Source organism: Orbicella faveolata, unplaced genomic scaffold (genome assembly GCF_042242905.1).
Source record: "Orbicella faveolata isolate gen_17 unplaced genomic scaffold, um_ofav_v1 contig_48, whole genome shotgun sequence".
Taxonomy (NCBI): Eukaryota; Metazoa; Cnidaria; class Anthozoa; order Scleractinia; family Merulinidae; genus Orbicella; species Orbicella faveolata.
Window position 1 is genome coordinate 1964922 of NW_028301578.1, and position 21376 is coordinate 1986297.

At 39.0% G+C, this 21376-nt stretch overlaps 1 protein-coding gene across 2 annotated transcripts; it reads right to left on the reverse strand.

Moving 5' to 3' along the window:
* Positions 1–139: 139 nt before the first annotated feature.
* On the reverse strand, positions 140–16167 carry LOC110068920 (angiopoietin-1 receptor-like). Of its 2 annotated transcripts, XM_089281088.1 has the most exons (16): positions 16002–16166; positions 12602–12760; positions 11542–11790; positions 11005–11117; positions 10211–10272; positions 9422–9591; positions 8000–8302; positions 7203–7360; positions 6517–6736; positions 5922–6032; positions 4771–4946; positions 3962–4084; positions 3252–3322; positions 2610–2650; positions 2225–2321; positions 140–1584 (listed from the first exon to the last, which is right to left on the reverse strand). In XM_089281088.1, the coding sequence occupies exons 4-16, from the start codon at positions 11098–11100 to the stop codon at positions 1488–1490; spliced, it is 1725 nt and encodes a 574-aa protein (XP_089137214.1). In that variant the 5' UTR covers positions 11101–11117; positions 11542–11790; positions 12602–12760; positions 16002–16166; the 3' UTR covers positions 140–1487. The 2 variants fall into 2 exon arrangements, with proteins under 2 accessions (XP_089137214.1, XP_020631998.1); XM_020776339.2 differs by having other exon boundaries at positions 11542–12760; positions 16002–16167.
* Positions 16168–21376: the final 5209 nt, after the last annotated feature.

The window sequence follows — 21376 nt, forward strand, 5'->3', positions numbered from 1 at the left end:
CTTTCTCCCCTCTCCCTTTCCATCCCCCCTCTTCTCCCCACTCTTCCTTTCTCCGAGTGTTTCAACCTGAAAGCTAGATTCGCTCCTACTAGCCTTTAGCATGTCAGCAGGCGTTGCGTCGATAAAACGTTCTTCGGTGTAATGTTCTTCAATTGTGTATAATTTTATTAAACAAATAAATGATAATTTACCTACCTAGACTTTTACTGTAATTGCATATAAATACACAATCATTTATCTAGAGCTGTGGTAAATTATTTATAAGTTGGTTGTCTGACAACTGATTATTAGTATTTTTATTTCTTTATTTTAAATAGCTCTTTCACAATTCGGTCCATCAGTGAGTAACTTTGTTACCTTTTAAAATGGCTCTATTTAGCTGTGCAGGTATATTTTTCTGCGGACGTCGACTATTTCGGCGTGCATGTATTGTAGTCTCTGACTTAAACTTGCTAATACTATACAAACACAACTGGCCGACTTTATCAGGATCGATGTACGAATCAAAGTGGTTCCTAATGAATATCGACTGTACTGCCCAATAGCCAGCTCATTACCTAAGTTTATAATATAGCTAGGACCCTGCCCGCGCTCTGATTGGTCAAAAACCCATGTTTTATCAAAGTATAAAACATAGAAAAAGCGTGTTTTATTGTTTTTCGCGAGCAAAATCTATTTCATAAAGCAAACGAAGAAGCCTGAGCCGAGTATTATACTGCGATAAAAAACTCCGGACATTTGAGAACACTCGAGAAATGCCCGTCGCGTTTTATCACAGTGTAATACACGGCTTAGGCTTCTTTATTTGTTAAATAAACGATCATATTAACTTTGGTTTAGCTATAAGCAATCGTCTTAACGTCGGTTTGAGCGGTTTTCAATTGAGTGTCGTAAAACCAAAACCATAGTAATCACTCTGGCCAGTCACAAAGGACACAGACGATACAGTGAGCCAATCAAAACTCGACGTAATTACATGTAGCTGACGCAAAGAGCATAAGCAATTATATTAACGCTGATTGATGATTCATTCTACCAATTAGAGTAGTTTTTATTGAGTGTTGTATAACCAAAACCGAAGTAATCAGTCTAGCTAATCAGAAATTACACAAAGAAACACAATGATCCAGTTCAAACTCAAAGCAAATGCATGTAGGGGACCAGCGCTGGAAAACGGGTGCGGGCCAGTCGCGACGATTATTAGGTTTTCTTCTGATTGGATGACAAAATGGTGAAGGACTTTTTAAGCCAAGCACTTAGTGGATTGTTCAAAACAAAACCAAAGCAAACACGACTAATTTCCGACACTCATATAAAAACCGCTCTGCATAGCAAACTTAAAAGAAGCTTTACTTTATTGCGGTCCCAACTTTAGATAAAGAAAAATTGGAAACCTTCAATCATTTGTGCAAAAGGGTGCTACTTAAAATAGTCTTCTCTGTAAAGACTAGAGCGAGGTGCTCCTTCATGGTTCGTGAATGGAGTAATCAGGTCACGATTTTGCTCTCCAGTTGAATACGCAGTTGATCAAAAGTTGGTCTTGCGCTTGGATTTGGGTTCCAACAGGATCTCATAACCTGGTACCTAGAAAGAAAGCAGCGATAATATCATAAATTGAGCAAGATCCTTGTTACAAATGTACTAATTTATTTGGTCCTCCTCTAATTCTAATATTGGTGCCAAAGCATCAAACATATTCTCCCATCCCGCTTTTCTACCTGACAAGAAATTAGCAATTTGTTGGCTCTTCATTGGTTAATCAAAAAAAAAAAAAAAGGAAGATCAGAATTCATTCATGTTTCCCCTTTACCATAGGATCCCGTCTCTACCGAAATGGGGTATACCATGGGTAGTTTATGCCGGTTACTGTTTCGAAGATTTGAAGGTGAAGTTACAAACGCCGGCTATCCTTGATAATTCATTACGTTTAAATAAAAGAAATGTTGACCGTGACAGTGTTTGGATGTCTCATCTCAGTTAGTTAGAATTTTCCATTTTCTCCTCAGTTTTAGTTCTGATTGAGAGGATATATCAGACACTCAAGTCTGTGTTTGACCAAATTTCTAAACAGCTCGAGTTCCTCAAAAATACGCCGCTAAGCGTCGTATTTTCAACGCTCTTCTCGGTGTTTGGAAATGTGGTGAAACATGGTCTTTTGTATTTAAAATATTACTTCAAATCGTAATAGAATAACTAATGGAGTATCCATAAGCGTATGTCTTACATTTCCTCTGAGCATCCATCGGGCTTTTCCAACCGATAGCCTTTCTTTAACTCCGCAATCAGCTCTTGAGTACTAAGACCAGCATAAGGTTTAAGACCTGTTTATAACATAATAGCGAAAGAAGTGTCATCTGATCATTCGATTCATTTATCCCACCACGTAACCTACAAAAGTCTGCGTAATACCGTCTTAATGTGTTTGGCTCCAAATAATTTTAATATTCTGCTCATGGGTTATTGTAAAAAAAAAAAAACTGCACTTTCGTCTAACGTGATTATAATAATAATAATTGTGTCAAAATTGGACGAAACTATAAGGTCTATAACCAACTTAATTAGCATTTAAAATGAATATGGAATGAGATCAAATAAAATAAGCATTTTACCTCCTGACTCTATCTCCCAGAGCAGCACGCCATACGACCATCTGCCGAAAGACATCATTCGAATAAATCACAGTGAAAAATATATCAGCAGAAATAATAACTATTGTACGTCCTGGGTGAAAGGCAAGAGGGAAGGTACTAATTCTTTAGGAATGGCTTTTCTCTAAGAATCGTTCGTCTAAAAATCTAGATTGAGTGGACTGGATGGATTTGCGGATTTTGCTTTGAACGTAGTTATAAATTATTGTTACACAAACTTCTCGATCAGAATCAACAAAATGTTATTGCAAATGCAACTGTCCAAAATGGATTTGGCTGATTTGTTCAAGAGAAAAACCACTATTCTGATTTCACTATTTCTGATGATCACTCGTTTTTATCCGTAATTGCCAATTCCCTCCTTGATTCTAGCATGTAGGCAATCATGGTAGTTGTATTCATCATCTTGAACTGGATATTTGTGTTCATGAATACAGCTAAGATGATTACCCGCAGATACGTCTCATAGATGGAATTGCCCATTTATCCTATTATTTTGTTATTTGTTATTGCTCTTATTCTTAAAACTCCGATTTGGCTTATTGTCTCGATACCGCTAACATTCTTTTCAGTGGTAATTTTGTTAATTCTAAAGTTACTTACACATCTGACTCAATCGTGAAAATGTACGTTTGTAAGGATTCAATAGCCATCCATTTTACGGGAAGTTTACCCTGAAAGATAAAACACAAGATGTTAATTATGAGGTTACCTGCAACACGGGAATTAAATCTCTTTGTGATACCCCCCAACTCAAACAAGTTTTCCAATTGGAGGACAACGTGTCACTTGTCACGGGTCAAACCTCACTAACTCCTTCGGGTAAACAAAACTCACTAACTCCCTACGGAAACTTTGGACTCGCAGGTGATCAGGTCGTTCACCTTGAAACCGCGGTAAATTTGTGTGCCACCCGGCCTCAAGCAAATAATTTTTTCGCAGTTTTTTTATTATTATTATTTTTTTAGTTGGAAGGCATAACCAAATGCTTAATGACTGGCTCCATGGAAACAGTGAGTTTTGTTTCCCCTCGGCCTTCCATGTTTCCCTCGGCTTCAGTCGCCTCGGGGAACATTGAGGGTCTCGGGGAAACAAAACGCATTAACTTCTCAACGAGTAATAGTTTTCTGGGTACAAAAATCTGGTAAGCATGGCGAAAGTGTCAAAATACAGAGAAGCGCCCTTCTAGGAGAGGGTGACGGGATTACAGTAATTAGCACAAGACCCTAATAAACCTCTAGACTAAAGAAATACTTTATTATAAACACAGATGCCGAAGTGGTATATTCTCCATTGCTGAAATTTTTGAATACCTGAGTTTCCTTTTTATACATCAATTCCTCATAAACATCCCGGGCCATTCCATAATCAGACACCTTGGCGACGTAGTCTTTTCCAAGTAACACATTCCTTGCTGCAAGATCTCGGTGAATACACTATAATAAAAATAAAATATAACTCAATTAAAGCAAAGAAAAATTTAATGAAGAAATCCCCCAAAAGGTTAGCTTCCATTATTTTAAGCTCATGCTGCTTCTAAAGATTGCGATTTTTTTTTTCTCTAAGAGTTGAAGAACCGTAGCAACACTGTAATTTGAATTGAAAAACGTTCTCTGACTGTTATAGTTTGAAAATATATGATCTTCTTTGTCTAACACTTGTAGCTGTGATATGCACAGGATCATTTTAAATCTATTAAGGTCATTGTTAACGAGATGAAGTTTTCTTTAAAACAGCATAACTTTGCAAAGAGCACAGGAAACTACAGTAAATTGATTAATACAAATCTCAACTCGGCTTTCAAATCAATTTTTCTAGTCCTTTGATCTGACATAGTTGAAGTATAGTGTCAAAGGAAAGGTGTCTATGGCTGGTTATCGAAAGCTTCTTTTCTAATTTTCAACTGCTACCCAAAGTACAAATGAACTGCTGATTTGGATACGAAGATTCTATAGATCAAAACAGAACAGTTTCTAGGGAGAGAAGTACAGGAATTCAAAGATGCAACTGGATTGCAGTTCAGCAAATCTGATTTCACTTTCGGCAGCCGGAGGCCTTTCTGAAGAAAATCGCCTAAGATTCCGTCTTACTGTTACTAATACTCTATAAATACACAGCTTACTCTACACTTCGCTAGATGAGCCATTCCTCTTGCAACGTCAGTGGCTATTCCAGTTTTCATTTCTTCTGTTAGCCCGCTTTTAACGATCTCATAGCTTTGGTCCGTTTGTCGAGATTTTTTCAAGAACTCTATCAAGCTGCCATTTTCTGCGATCTCTAAGACAACGAGTAGGTGACCTGTTGAGAACCAAAGATGTTGAACGTGTTACAGCTAAGTCAATTGCTATGGTAAAATCCCAGTTGTGTTGTATTAGACAATTTGGATGGCCAGCATCGTATTCGTGCACGGTTATAGACCTTCCAACATTAATCTCAACATCTTTCTTTGCCCCATTGAATATTTCCGCTCTTTTAAAAACAATTTTCCTCTATTACATATGCTTAGACTAAAGATAATTAAACAACCCACCGTAGGAACAAAAATGGTGGCTGTACATTTTACCACAATGCCTTGCGAACCTAACACAGCCTACAAAGCACGAAGAAGGCCAAACTTCTACAATATTTGTCCCTGTACTAAGGACATTGAGTAGCTTAGTTTTGAAGATTTTGTAACGTTTCTGTACGTTTTTATAAACGTTGTTAAGGTTTTCGTGCGCTGAGAACTATGGGTGAATGTACCAGTCGCCATCTTTTTTCCTACGGAGGATTTTAGTATTGCTCAAGTTCAGTATGGGAAACAACTGCCTTTTAGCAAATCTCGTTGAGACGCTCGAGTTTCCAATTCTTAGTATTTTTTTACCAATCAAAAGCACTTATAAATGCTGTGAAATAAATCACGTAAGCATGATGTAATGAAGATAAGTCGTGTAGCTTAGCAACAATGGTGACTAAAACTTCACACATAACAAAACTGGTACTGAACCCTGAGATATAGCACGTGATTTATAGGTTGAGTGTTTCTTGTTACACCCGAACTGTTCTAAAATTGCACTGTGCTGTTATGTTGTTAACCTAAGTCAGCAGAGACAACAGTACAAGGCGTAACTTCGTGTACTACGTCACGAAGTTTCTAAGGAGAAATCTAATAACTTTGTTTACAAGAAAAACCTTTTTTCGCGAAGAAAGTGCTGCCCAAATTATGACCAAGCTGGAATTATGTACTTTTTTTCATAATTAGTCATGACTTTGAATGGTAAATTCGTTACTAACCATCTTCTGTGCAAGCTCCAATCAAGTTAACAAGGTTTGGATGATAACCCACATTGCCCATTATTTCCAGCTCGTTGTACAAGTCACGGACTTCTTCTCTTGATGCAGAAGCTGGTGAAAGAAGGAATTAAAATTCGGCTTAATTTCGATAATATTTTCAGTGAACACATTTAAAATGGGCGTTCACTAACTCAATGCAAAGTAGCAGGTGAACCATTCAGATAAACGTTATTTCAAATAGGAAAGACAATGGTAAATAATGGTAAATCCTTTATCATAACTCTACAAGACCTAGTCTACCCTACCCTGCCCTAGCCTGATTAAATCCCCCCCAAACCTTGCCCAGTAAACATAGCCCCCTAATCCTACCCTGCCATATCCTATATCCCAATTAATCTACACCACACCACGCCAAGAGACGCTACGTCACACTACGTCTCCTACTCTACCTTTGCCCACCCCACCCTACCCTACCCTAGCCCACCCCTAAGTTACCTTCCCCTTCCTTGCCCTGCCCTGAATTGAACTGCACTGCACTACACTTACTAGAGCAAAATAAAATAATAAAAAAAAATATAGCGAATTCCAGACTCACGTTTCAGCGACTTCACTGCGCAAGGCAATACATTCCCACTTTCTTGTAAATACTCTCCTTTGTACACGACACCGAATGCTCCTGAGCCAAGCTCATCTAGTAGCTTCAGGTCCTTGTATGGAATTTCGTCCCAAGATACTTCGGACGGCTTGTAAGCATCGTTTGAGTATGAATATACCAATCCTTTGACATTCTTACTTTCATATCCGGCAACTTCATGCTGAAAGATACGAAACGCATTTGGTGTCACACTCAAGTGACTTAAGACATTTAAATACGCAGCATTATTTCTACTGTTAGGCCTACCATCCACACTAATCCGTCACGAAAACGGAGCTTTTCAAACCGGAAAAATGTGAAAACGCTAGCTTTGCGTCTTAATGCGTCTTAACAATTTGAAAACGGAGCTTTCCGAAAACTATGATGTTACGATAATCATGTGATTTCCCCGACCGAGTTTTCCTCAAACACAAATCCAAAATGACCGGTGATTGCTGCGTTTTCAAATTTCTCCGGGGCAGTGTGAACGGGGCCTGAGACTTGAGATCTGTAGATTTACTGATAGATGAGAATTGGGCTGAAATTTGAACTGTAAACTAAAAAATCGCCGAAAATTTCTCCGATATCTGGGATTTTAGGACCCAGTCCAGGCTCTGTTAATGCACTATGAAATAATTGTCTCTTACCGTCGGAGACTCAAGTTCAAGTGCATCAAAACGAGATCCTTGTTGTTGCACTTCTCTCTTCCGGTCTTTTTTGCGTTTGTACACAATCAATACCACAAGTATGACGAGAACAAGAAGAATTACTAACACTACGACAACGATGATCCACCATGCGAAAGCTGGAATAAACACCAAAGATTTGTTAAGTTTGATTGGAGGACTATAGCAACAACATGTATGTAATTAAGGATTTACACTACGAGTGACATTTGAACATCCTCAAAATTCCACGAGCGAGTGCAATTTCAAATATCACGAGTAGTGTATGTACGCTTAATTACTAAAGCTTTAGTACGATCACTCGCTTATTATGTTACTGAGAAAATTGCGAGCACGTGTGCGTTAATTTGAACTACAGTGCAAATTAATAATTAACTATCAATATATATGTTCTCAGCCAATCAAAATGAGGTAATTTCCTCAGCTATAAATGCAACAGTACGTCCCCCTCCACACACACACCCCTAAATAAAAAATGCTCCTATAAAGCGTGAGTCAACCTCTCTTCTAGTTTATTGAAGACGATATGCAACCATTGCCATCATGTTTTTGCTTTTCCCTTGTTTTTCTTTTCTCCCTAATTGACTTGTTAATAACTGTTTCGGGCACGTGAGAGCTGAATTGGAGAGCATGAGATAAGTATAAGACTTTTTCGAGAAGAAGCCAAGAGCAACTCTGGGCTCTTGGAGCTCTCTAAACGCCCAAGCGATCTAAAGAAATAAATGAAAATACACAAAAATGGAATAAAACCGGCTTACGTGTAACGTCAGTTTTATGAGCAGTTTCGTCGTTGAAATTGTCGCCATATTGGTTCACGGCACCAACTCGTATCATGTAAGTCGTTTCAGGCTCCAGCGGTTGAATTCTGATAGTGTATTGTGTCTTGTCATCTGAAGCGGGTTGAGAGGTATTGGTGTAGAGTTTCTCTTCGAATTTTCTGTGTTGGACCACGTACTTTTGAATCTGAAACGAATCAGCGTCTTCAGAAGGATTCCATCGAACGCTTAACTCGTCCGAATCTATTCCAAAGATCTCCACATTTCCAGGTTCTAAAGGAACAGCTGAAAAGTGAAATAACAGGCAGTAATTTTTTGTAACTGAGAGCCAAAGCGCGGCTTTCACCCTATAATAGGGCGATGCGTGGCCGAGGACGGTCGTAATAGAAAATACAGCCAATTAGAATACAGACTGTATACTCGACGGTATTACATCCAACCTTCCCATCATGCGCCGCGCGTATGTCGCAATGACTGTGTTGGCCACTGCATTTTCTACAGAATGGAATAAAATAGTTATGCAAACGCTTTCTCGTGGCATACCATGGCATACCCCACTTGTCACTTGTATTTTCTCGGTATACGCACTGACCTAAAGACTCGTGTGTATAACGTGAAAATACAAGTGACAAGATAATCCACGGTATAACACTCAAAAGTGTTGCATACCCAATATGTACACGCAGTAATATATAAATAAGTACTACAACACAATATATCGGTTTTATTTAATTAATCTGACATGGTCTTAAATAGAGTCAACTATGTGGTTTTTTTTTATTTTAGTCAGAAATCGACTAAGACATTTTCACGAGCCACTATAGCACGTTTATATTAACGTTTACAACTGTTTCCATCGGTGTTTAATTCTCGAACTAAAGAGAGAGAGAAAAATAATCAAAAAAGGAAAATATCGTTCTGTAGGACAACGTGCAATCTAGTGCTTCAGCTTCACAAACAACCACGTCTACAGGCTGGTAAGGATCCGGAAATTATATTTAAGCTTTTTCATGTGGTTTCAAATAGAGCCAGGATTTGCACAACTGTAGGCAGCCCATCCCAACATCCAGGAAGCCAGCTTTATGAAGGTTATAAAATCTGCTGCACTACCCAACGAACAAAAAGCTTTTAGAATATTAATACATAGCGCACATCTTCACGAATAAGAAGCTCTAAGAAGATTAAAACCCGGCGCACGCACTCACAGACAAGAAGCTTTAGGAGGATTAAAACTGGGCGATACTGCCAAGGTGAATCCCTCTTTCTGGGTGACGTGGAAATATGATGAACACTGTATTGTTAGATTTTCTAGCAATGGCCTAAGACCAAAAGGCATCCCTCTTTATTTAGGTTTGCCGATAGCCGGGGATCGACATCATTTTTCCAATTGTAAATAGCACTTACTTTTAACTATGACTTGCTTCACTTTTAGCCTCTCCACTACCCCAGTCTTTGCTCTCACAACAACCCTCTGAGCAGCTTCGGCCTTCACGTCTGGCAGATCCGTGGCGTTTTCGGGATCATTGGTCACCAGAACAATAACGATCTTGAAATCGACCTTAACGCTTCCTTTTCTGAAGGAAAATTCCGTATGTTACTTTAAACAGTTATCCAGTATTCTTTGGTAATTACGTGCGCACAGATGGAGTAATGGCAACGATACACTCTGTTATAAGATCCTAACTATTGTAAGTACTAAGGCAAACATTCTTTTTAACACGCCGTATAGAAAGTTATTGAAAGTTGAAATCTTTTCCCAGAGCTTTGTTTTTTTCTCATCACATAAGTATGGGGAGAATGAATAAACAAGGTTCATTCAGCAGATACAACCTGGATTAGCGTTTCGAAATGGTTTCACTTGGTGCTTCTAATATATATTTAATTGATGCTTGGCAGATATATTATTTTCGTCATTCAGTGATTCGTATTTAAAACTATAACAACGGGTATTTTCTCGCCATCAAAATTGCACACGAAGAGAAGTATCGATAAGCTAAGCAACTGCACACGAGCAAATTTGTTGTGACATGCTTTTATGAAATAATTTAATATGCTTTATTTATTTGCTCGTGTACACGACAAAATATGACAAGGCCTTCTTTCTTTGTCATGTTCGACTCACGTCTGGTTGGTCAAGGAGCGAGAGCAAGTACTAAAACTTGAAAGTTGTGTCAGGAAAGGTTGACTACTTACTTAAAACCTAAAACGTCCGTTCTCACGTAGCCTGGAGTTACTCCTCTGTGCACATTATCCATCTGTAAGGTAGAAATGTAGCTGATAGTTTAATAAGACTTGAGTTTTTCTAGCTTGAAATGTCGATTTTCTTTTTCTGCCATAACCAATAAGTTAATCCTGGGTGATAAAGTCGAATGAAATTACACCTCGTCGAATGATTTTCATTCATTTACTGATTCCTCCTTTTATTGATTGATCGATAAAGCAGTTCAGAGCTAATTACTCAGCCAATCAGCCAGCCGATCGGTCGGTCGGTCTGTCGGTCAGTCGTTTGGTTAGCCAGGCAGGGAGTCAGTCAATCAAACGGTCAGCTAGCCCACCGGTCTATAACATATTCGTTAGTCAGCAAATCAATCAATCGATCGATCGATCGGTCGGTCGGTCAATCAATCAATCAATCAATTAATCAATCAATCAATCAATCAATCAATCAATCAATCAATCAATCAATCAATCAATCAATCAATTAATTAGGCAGCCAGCCAGCCAGCCAGCCAGCCAGTCAGTCAGTCAGTCAGTCAGTCAGTCAATCAACCAATCAACCAAAGCAGTTTCTTCATCCCTTCATTCGCAATTGCTTTACAAGATTTTGCCTGTTCACACATTTCTTTATAGGCTGTCTGTAACAGGCCCTTATAATCGAATGGGCGGGTGATTTACATGTCTAATGTCATAATAGGATCATTTGCAAGGTTGTTGTGCGGAAAAACTCACATAAGTCAATAACGAATCACCACAAGAACGTGTTTTACCTCAGTAGTAAAATTTTTCTCGGTTTCCTTGTAAACGGGGGATGATTTGTTCTTCAACTCCTCTGTGAACACGTAATTCTCAACCACCAGTTCCATCTCCACCTCTAGTTTAACTGCGAATAAAAAGAAGAAATAAAGTATATTACAAAAACAGCAAATAAAAAATAAATTAAAGAAGTTTATTATATGAAGACCGATGAAATATCTCGTGAGCTTCCGTGCAAAAACATGATATCTTCACACGTTAAAATAACATGTTGCCTTCACTTGAAAAGATCAGCGATGATATGTTTACATACAATAAACTGCGCCTTTCGCAGCAAAAGTGAAATAATTTGGTATTCCATTGCTTATATAATAAATAGAACTTTACATGGCCACTTGGAGATACGAAATTTTTCTCTTGGATTGATTTGAAAATTACCTGCATCGCATACCATCACCGCACTGTCCCGGCTGTATAGGGTTAGAAGAATTCAGAACTGCGGTGCTGAATTTGTTTCTGCATTTACAGACTTGACCTTGACATTAACCTACCTAAAACTTGGATCCAGATTGTGTGCTGATCTTTCCCATTTCTGCACTCGTACACCCCAGTATCAGCGATCGACACATTTTCTATGCGGAGTAAGACTCCATCAATTATCCTGGTTTTGGTTTGCACCACCTCTCCGTCTCGCCGTGACCATGAGGGCGTATTCGTTTCAATGGAGCAGTTTACAGTGAGGTCTTCGCCCTCGGTTACATTGACGACAAGTGTTGTATTGCGCCCTGGGACTATGACAACTAAAACGGAAACATACTTCATGTAAGTCATATTGTTCTTATTTATTTAATATAACTTGGTCTCGGTTGCTCATATTTGTAAAATAAATTACTTATTATATAGCGAGGTTATTCTCAAAAGGAAAACAGTGTAATCATATGCTTTGAGAGTATCTTTATAATTAAAATGCAGAAAATCGACAGCTTACAAAGTTCGCACGAAAAACCTCATGCCGCCTTTGGTTGGTTAACTTTTAGCTTGCGAGTACAAAACCTATTTTCTCTGATGACGATATCGGTAAAAAAATTCGCGGCCAATTCTGGTTAAAATTCGACAGCAAAGATCTTGAAGCTCTCTGTAATTTCAACTTTATGATGGCAGCTAGTAATTTAGCGGAAGATAATTGGTCACAATTCACCATGTCTTGAAAGCTGAACTGTCTTTCAAGAGCTGCAGCGTAATATTCCCGGCATACGCTGTGCGCCGTTCGTTTCGGATGAGGCGAGGGGAAGAGACTACAAATGTCTTGAAAGCGCATTATCTTTCAAGCGTCTTCCCCTCAATGCTTAACTTCGATGTATTGCAGAGTGTAGTGAAAAAATGTTTCTTGAAAGCGGGTCTTTCAAGATTGTTTACCCCGACGCTTTTGCATGTTTGTCTTGAAAGCGAGTCTTTCAAGAGCGAAATGCAGCACAAAACCCACAAGAAATTTTAAATGTGAAAGCCACCGATTTCGTGTTAACGGTATTAAAAAACGCGTAGGCCTGGTGACGATAATGATCAACGATAGGTGACACGCGCATGCGCAATTAATTCATATCGCTCACTTACCTAAATCTCGCTTAACGTATGCTCGGAATTTTTCTACTCCTTGGCAAGTCTAGTGCAAGCAAGTGTTAGCAATTCTCACAACATTTCATAAACCATGATAAAAGAGAGAAGAAAGATACTTATCTGACAAATAGCTATTGTTGCTCATCTCTTCTTAGTCTGCGGAAAAAAAAAAAAGCAATAAGACAAAGATTGATTAATAAGCTTAGAGCGGTATTCAATTGAGTGCCATAAAACCAAAACCAAACCAGTTATTTACCAATTAGACTACTCAGCCAATCTCAAACCGTAGTAAAACCAAAACCAAACTAATTGCCTGATTACTTTCGACACTCAAATGAAAATCGCTATAAACATCAGAAATTGTATGACATATTTTGTTTTAGAAAACAGGCGCTATGAAATGACAGGTGTTGATAAACTTTTTCTTATAATTGCGTTATTTGCCATGTAACAATTCGGTGACAAGACAAATAAATAATGAGCCCGGGCGAGGGGTACTCGCTTATAAGGGCTATATAGGTATGTGCGGCCCCAAAGGGTAGGGTTTTTCAGCCGTTTTGGTCATAAATAGGGAATCGATTTTGGCCATTTTGGTCTTAAATAGGGTATGGTTTTAGCACTCTAGTCTTGAGTTGGGTATGTTTCTACGAAGAAGCTATTTTTTCATCATTATCAATAAGACCGTTAACAAAAGCCCCTTATAACTTATGTTTAGGGCAACTGCGCCAGCCGCAACGGTCATAAATAGGGTATCGAATTTTTGGCCAGGTCTTAAATAGGGTAGCAAAAATCGAAGATTTTTGTCATAGATAGGGTAAGGATTTTGGGAAGTGGGCCGCACACCCTCACCCAACTTTCCTGGGAGTACCTCCCCCACTGCACTCCCGAGATAATGAGATTCGTTTTATTTCACATAATCATTTGCTTTCGTGACTATTCTCCCTAGAAAGGATAACTTGTTAGGGATTTATAGCAATTGTCAATTTGGGAGTATGTAATTTAAGTTATTTAGAATTATAGTCTGCGGGACAAAAAAAAAGCAATAACACAGACATTAATTAACACACAAAAGCATCCTAAATGTTATGACATACTTTGTTTTAGGAAAGAGGTGCTATGGAATGACAGCTGTTGATGAACATTTCCTTATAATTGCGATATTTGCCAAGCAGCAATTCGGTGCGGACAAGACAAATGAATAATGAGATTTGTTTAATTTCATTTAACAGTTCGTTTTCGTGACTATTTTCCCTGAAATGATAACCTGTTGGAGATTTATTGCACATTGTTTGTAAAAGTTATTTAGCACTATAGATCGTTTTCATGTGACGTCATCACTTCTAAAATCGAAATCTAAAGAGCCACCAAAGTTTTTATACCCATCAGGCATAAGAGGGGGTAAATTTATATCTGTTTACAATGTTACAGCTCAATAGTGTGCTTCGTTTGAAAACCAGCGTATTTCGAATTTCAGAGTTATGGCGGTGCGTGACACAAAGCTACAATCGCATTTGTCGAAAAATATATACCTATCTCATGATTTTTAACTTTTTTAGAAGTATGTAAATGTTTTTTTGTTCAGTACAGATAATCAGTCGCCTAGATAGCCAAAGTAAGTTCCAGGTCGCCATATTAGTGCACCACAGAGGTGCACCAACATCAGCGTTTCCATACAAGGCTCTGTAAATTTCTGCGAAACATTTCAACAAATATCTGCAGTCTGGGAAAACGCGCAAGTCTAAAACTTGGAGAAGTGTCTTCTCTATCTATTTCCTATAGCATCACAGTTTCTTGACTTTATCTACTGAATGGTTTTCGATTTATTTTTTTTTATTGCGTGGCAGTGAAAACGATCTATATAACAGTTCGTGTTGAGGCAAGTTCTGCCCGAGATTAAAAAGTTGAATCTAAACATCCGTTTTGTATGACACGTTCACGGTCCAATATCTTGTTGTTCATTATTTCAGTGACTTTGGCTTGAATATAAATTTTCGACGTAATACAGACTGAACTTAAAAAGTCGTAGAGTGCACGCATCTGAGAAAAACAGTCGGACTCTTCAAATGACTGCTCTATGTTAATTCTTCGCTTTCTCTTGTATTGTTTAAAAACAAAAGAAAATATCCATCTGGAAGTGATTGCAATTGATTGTTGATTCGATATATTACAGTGTCTCAGCCAGTCGCAATCCTTGTTTTTAATTGATTGAATAACAAGTAAATACCGGTCACGCAAGCATGCAGATCTTGATACTGAAAATAGAACCCGCAAAAGGGCGCTGAGATAAGCGCTGAAACGGGTTCATTCGCAAACTGCCAGATAAATAAATATTCATAAGCAATGACTTACTTATCGCCCTTCGAGGCGTCAATATCAATCCATGATGCCTGCAAAATGCTAGATAAAAACCCGAGGAAAAAAGATGGTAGTTTGTTGACGTTTTTGGCAAACATTTATACGTATGCTAACGCACTTTACAAACGAAAGCTTGTAAACGCCACAGACTTCACCATGAGGTCAACTGAGACGCGAAACGTTCAAAATGCCGTGTATTGCTCTTGCAATTCGAGATGCACCGATCGCACAATCTACTGAAATCGCATATCTCTATGTTCCAATCTCGATATCTAAAGCATCTAACAACCTCATTGGGGTAAATTTTTCAGCAGCATTGCTTTTTGCATTGTCACTAATTAACCATAGGAAATGGATAAGCCATTGAAAATTGACCACATTCCTTTACTCCCAAAATTTGACTCCCGTGTCTGTTAACTGGTAAACAAGTGTCTCGTAACACTGGCCGATAATTTAAGTGACTATTTGCTGTGATATGCTCTAGCATTCATCTGTAAACTGTTTTCATTTCCGAATCTAGTATTGTCCTAGCTGCACTGAACCCACAGGGGTTTCGATTTTAAAACGTTTCCGTGTGAATTCGTATTTTTTTTGGCTGCGTTGACTCAATCCGTTCAGCACGAAATCGGTTGCCATCAGCCGTCAAAGAACTTGATACGTTGTATCACGCCACACTATCGTTGCCGAAAGCATCTAACTAACTCTGAAGCAGGTAAAAATTTTTAGTAGCAGCGCTATCTTTTTCATTGTCAACTGGGTTGACAGTTAGATGAACGCTGAGAATTGACCAAATTCCTTCACTCGTGTCTGTATCAAAAGTAGTAAATGAGTATCATGTAACACTAACAGTGACAAAAGTGATCATTTGCTGTGATATTTTCTAAAAAAAACGGCCAAGAACATCGAGAAACAGTTCTCATTTCCGCATCTAGCATTGTCCGAGCTGATTAAACAGCGCGACAGTTGTCGATTTCGCGCGTCCTTGGAATTTTAAGACGACTGTGCATGAATTTGTACTTTGAAAATAGTCGATCTTCCTTACCTTTGCATTTGGCGGTTCAGGATTAAATCGGTTTCCATTACTTAAAGAATGTGATGCGTTTTAGCCAGCCACTAGAAATTAATTTCCTCATGAAGCGAACGACGCTGTTACTAGTAAGCACTCATTCTGTCATCCGCGGTAATTTGTCAGACGTCTGACGCGAAATGCGTTAATAAATATGTTCTTAAGTGCTGTTTTCTTTATATAGAACCTGGTTATCGTAAGAAAGTTTATCTTGATCAGTACATTACGTTGTATTTGCAGAAAGCCAAAGTCAAAGTTGTGAAACAACCACTTTTCAGAGTTAAGTATTTACTTTCTGTCCAAAATGTTATTCGACAATAAAAAATGAACTATAGCTTCGAAAATACTAGAGCGTTTTGATTTTTCTATTTCTGTTTCCTGCCTTTCTAAAGGCGATCAGAGTTTGTTTTCTCTCATCCTTCTTATATAACTTGGAGGCCGAGTGATTTCCTGCATGGGTGACAGATTGTGAGTTCAAGCAAGAAGGCATTGTTTCATGTTGACCGCTGTCGCAGAACGTGAGCGAACAACAATAGAGCATTCATTTCCTGTGTAATATTAATGATTGATTTTTTGCCAATAATCTCTTTCATCTTCGTGTAATTAAAAGCGAACAGGAAAAAAAAAAAAATAAATAAAACAGAAAATGACAAATCTTCCACTTGCTTTTATGGTTCCCCTTCAGAATATATCTCTGGCGAAATCACTAACTTTGCCAAGCTGACCGATAAGTCAGTCAGCCTGGGATCTTTGTCCGGATTGAGGAAGGGGGGAGGGGTGGGGAGAGACTCTGTCTTGCGTAGACGACAAACCACTGAGGCCTTGTTACGGGGAGGCGGAGGGGGGGGGGGGGGGAGGGGGAGGTCTGGATAATCCGTAATCCTGCAGTTGGTAAATTTTGGAAATAATCCGTAACCCAATTTATATGAAAGAAATATCCCAAAAATAAACTTCTTAAACAAACCATAGATAGTATCCTAACACTGAAGAGGATGATGAATTGACTAAGGTACTATATGTACGTCAGGCCAAGCAATTAGCCAGATGGATGTCGTGTGGTTTTCATTTTCGCAATTTATCGGCTCAAGAAGGGTATGATTGGACGTTTCCGTCAAAGATCTTGAACAGGGCATGTGTTTAGTTATTGTCGAAGGTGAAGCTGCCTTCACGATTGGATGTGTTGGGTCGATTTCCCCCTTCATTCGTGCGTTGATCAGTCTCAGAGTCACTTGGAATGGTATCGTGAACTGCGTTAGTACTGAATCAGATCTCCAATGAAAAGGCCCTCTGCAGAACTTGGAGTGTATTCGTAACTGAAAACACCGAAATAATCGAAACGTGTCTAGGAGGTTGTGATATTTGTATTTAGCGGTAGGGAAGTAGGCCCACTTAAACTTCCCTTAAATGCACCCCCCTGATTTTAATAACTACATAATTCGCCCTTTGCTTGAGCCTGAGTTGATGTAAGAATACTCATGTTAATCGAGAGAGTAGTGTTTAGTGTTTGCAGCAGGTACCCAGTTTGAACAGAACTGTATGAATTCATGACACATTCAGCTATAGTGGTTACCGCTATTCCAATCTTTAAGTATCCAGTGGAATAGCAGTTTTAGTAATAAACTGACTCAAGAATTATTTTTATTTCACCTCTTCCTGCCTTCATCTGTGTGATCAAATCGTAGTTTCTCAAGGTCATTCTTCTAATATTGCTCAGAGCTAAACAATTGTCATGAAGGCATTGTTCGTGGTTACTGCCATGGGACAAAAGTCGGCGAAACACATCGTAAATAAAAATAATATAAATATCGGTTATTAACCTTTCGTGAGGTCAAGATAGCTGGATATTGGTCAATATCCAGCCATTTCTGTTGACCAAACAAGCTTGCTCAATAAAGAATTTATTCTCCGGAAAAAGGACACTATTTTCGTGCGGGACAAAGCGGTTAACCCGGAGAGGGCCATCGCAGTACCCGACTCGAGAAGCTAATCACGGTGCAGGATTTGGTTCAGCAGGAAGCTTAATCATGAACCTAGTAAATGAGTTAATTTGGTATAGGAGTCCCCCGTGGCCCAGCGGTTAAGGTAGGTGGCCGCTGTTCGGAAGGTCGTGGTTTCAACTTCCTCCAGGTTGTTTTTTCGTCCCTTTATAAATCCTATTTTTCCGTCAGGATAAAAATTGTCCGACTTTTCCTCGACCTCGTAAAAAATTACCATGACTTTTACTTGATCCAGGACTGGTTATATTTGGACTGAAAATTCAAGCCTTTTTTTCATTTTTTTTTTTTTTTTCAGTTTTGTAGGCTCAATACCAAAAGTGAAATCACTTGCCTGGAATAACAGCTCATATGGCGAGCTGAACCAGACGTCATTGAATAACCTCAACGCTGAAACTTGAACAGCCTAGAACCCAAGCGCCACCTTCCAAGCGATTCAGTTGAACGTGGTACCGACAGCCCGTTCCCAGCCCCTGAAGTGTGCTAGCTTCGCACTCGACCGGAAGACAACGGTTAGGGAATGAGCTGAGGATGGGATAAAGTTTGACTCTTGGCTTTTCCAGAATTCATTTCCATACTTTCTCCAGGTCTGGAATAGCAGAAAAATTGTCCAATATTTGTAGATTTTCGGACTGGTTATGAACCCTGCCGAACTCACGACAAATATTAAACTTGTTAAATGCTGTCAAGTACGCTTAGAATGAGATAATGAGACAGACTGGGAAAGAATATATGAAATGGGAGAGGATGGAGGGAAGGAAACAATGTACAGATATGTTTGGGCAGGTGTCAATTTACCATAACATGTTTGTCATATATCAAAGATGTACGCTGTAAACCTAAGCTGCATGACTTGCATGACTTATTAGCTGGAGCATGGTCACCATGTGCGTTGGCGTTAGTTTTTTGGTTGCTGGGCGCGTGCACGCGCCCACGATCGATGTCGCTAGCCGTGTTGATCATGAGAAAACAGTTGTATGGTTTTCTATTTCTATGCATGCATGTGGTTCTCTTCCTATAGTTATAGTGCTCCGCTTGGCGACCCAGCTCCGCTATAATGTTTTGGCCCCAGACCTTGTACGGAATGCCTTTTATTCTAGGACCATTTTTTCTCGTCGCATCACCGGCGCTGAACGGGCATAAATATTGTTCGCTGTTTTTTTCAATCCACGGTGATCAAACAACGGGAAAACAAAAGATCCAGGGGAAACATATACTCCTCTTCAAAATGTTCAAAATGTTTCATCAAGACCGGGAGTACTTCCGATGTCGCTTTCGACCAGCTCTGTTCATCCCGTTCTTGCTGTTTTCTCCAACAGAGGATCATTCTCGGAATGAGCCTTTAAAATTGGTGCAAAAGGAATTAATTTACGTCAAAGATTTTCTACACAAGCAGAATGAAGAACAGTGGAAACAAGTTAACACGACGAAAATGGTAAACGATATTGAGAGGCTAATGAAAAAACTCAGTGACTAAGCCAAGGTCCTCGATGAATTGACTGACAGTATTTACAAGGATATCGCGGGGAATACACCACAGAATGTGACATCTTACCAGCAGTTTTGTTAGTGGTGCCACTTGTAGGCTTTGGTAGATTGTGCTAGCATAATTTTTAGCATAATTTAGAAAAACGAGCATAATTTAAAGCTTTTATTTCAGTTTAGCACTGCTAGCACAATCCGAGCTTTTATGCCTTGAAAACAAAAAAAAAACCCATCATAGTTCTAGAATAATTCAGTTTGTACTTTACTTCTGTATTGTTATTGGAAAATATCGAGGTCTGGAAGACTCTAGCTAGGTCACCCCGTACATATCTGAGAGGCTGAGACTCTCCTCAGGCCACCACGCTTATGGCTCGGCGGCTCGGCCCCTCAGGCCTTAGATCAAAGATGGCGTCGTCCTCGAGTACATCCACTGATTCCACTCCCAGCACTTCCAGCACTCCCAGTGCCGTACCGAGAGCTTCAATCTCTAGACTCTGCAGCCGCTGAACGAGTATTCTCTATTCTTAACTCATCGTTCAATGATTCACAAGAGCATGCTTTCGTGGACTATTTACAGGCTTGTGTAATGCTTCAGTACAATAACCGATATCAGAGAGATTAACAACATGCATAGTTGTCTTTATACTAAACTGAGGGCTTTACCTGGATGGCGTCTAAAACAAGTATATACAAGTAACTTTCTGACCCGGATTCAGAACCCAGAAATGGTTGATTTGGATATCATTTGGCTTTTCGAGGTGCGCACATGCGTATTTGCCATGCTGAAGACTGTAAGACTGGAAGCTGGACTGTCTGAATGTTCATTAAAGTCAAAATTGATAGAGTTAAGCTACTGGCGATCTTTATTTTCCTTAAAATCCAAGTAGCATAACTTCGGTGACAGAGAGCATAATTTTCAGAAAGTAGCATAATTTTGGCATAATTTCTAAAAAATATGAGCACTGCTAAAAGCATAATAAGCTTTTTTTTCGAGCACAATCTACCAAAGCCTAGCCACTTGTGCGAGCTTTCTTTCCACTGGGTATCCTGTGGCGATCTTGAGCTGCATACTTCTCTGGCGTGGCTTTTGTTGGCTACTGTTATGAGGCCTATAAATCTGCTAGTGAAACTCTTAAAAGGTTCAGACTGCTAAAGAACAATACAAGGAAAATGCGTGTAGAAGTCGCCAAGTATCGTACTAATCTCGAAATTATGAAAATGAGGCCCCAGAGCGTTCCTCTCATTGTAACTCATTCTAAACCGAAACATCTAATTTCAAATAACCAAATAAGATCACATTATGAAAGTACTGCTTGCTCATGACATAGGAATGGCGTTAAAGCCACTCCTTATAACTGCTTGTGGAAAAAATGCTAATAGGTCTTTGTATTAGAAACGTTTTAAATGATCCCAAGTTGCAAGTTAATTCAAATATTATGAATTGATTCACGTGTCGACGTGTGTTCATCGAGATATGAAGCACGCGGGAAGTTTGGAGAGCAAGAAAGATGCTCAACTCCAGCTTCTTGAGTGTTCTCCAAACTTCCCTAGTGCTTCATGTCTCGATGAACGCACAGCTGACGCAAGAATCAATTGCTTCATAACATTTTATAGGCAGTAGTAATAACCCATTCACTTCCAATCGTTTCCGCGAGATTCAACAAATTAGCAAATTCCAGCATATTGGTGAAAAACAACTCCCTGTGCAGTCAAAAACAAACAAACAAACAAACAAACAGACAGACAGACAAGCAAACAAAAAAACAAAAAAACTTACTGAGTCAAAGAAACAACACTCTTTTTGCCTGGAATTGTTGGCTTTTCTATTATTAAATAAAATACATTACTTCCGAATTAAGAGTGCCTGCCTGT

What these genes read in the sequence shown, in the direction of transcription:
- LOC110068920 (XM_020776339.2), bottom strand. Translation starts at nt 11,821, where the DNA reads ATGACTTACATGAAGTATGTTTCCGTTTTAGTTGTCATAGTCCCAGGG. An exon ending in AATCTGGATCCAAGTTTTAG is followed by an intron (nt 11,118 to 11,541) that starts GTAGGTTAATGT and finishes TTTTATTCGCAG; the next exon opens with TTAAACTAGAGGTGGAGATG. An exon ending in GATGGATGCTCAGAGGAAAT is followed by an intron (nt 1,585 to 2,224) that starts GTAAGACATACG and finishes CTTTCTTTCTAG; the next exon opens with GTACCAGGTTATGAGATCCT.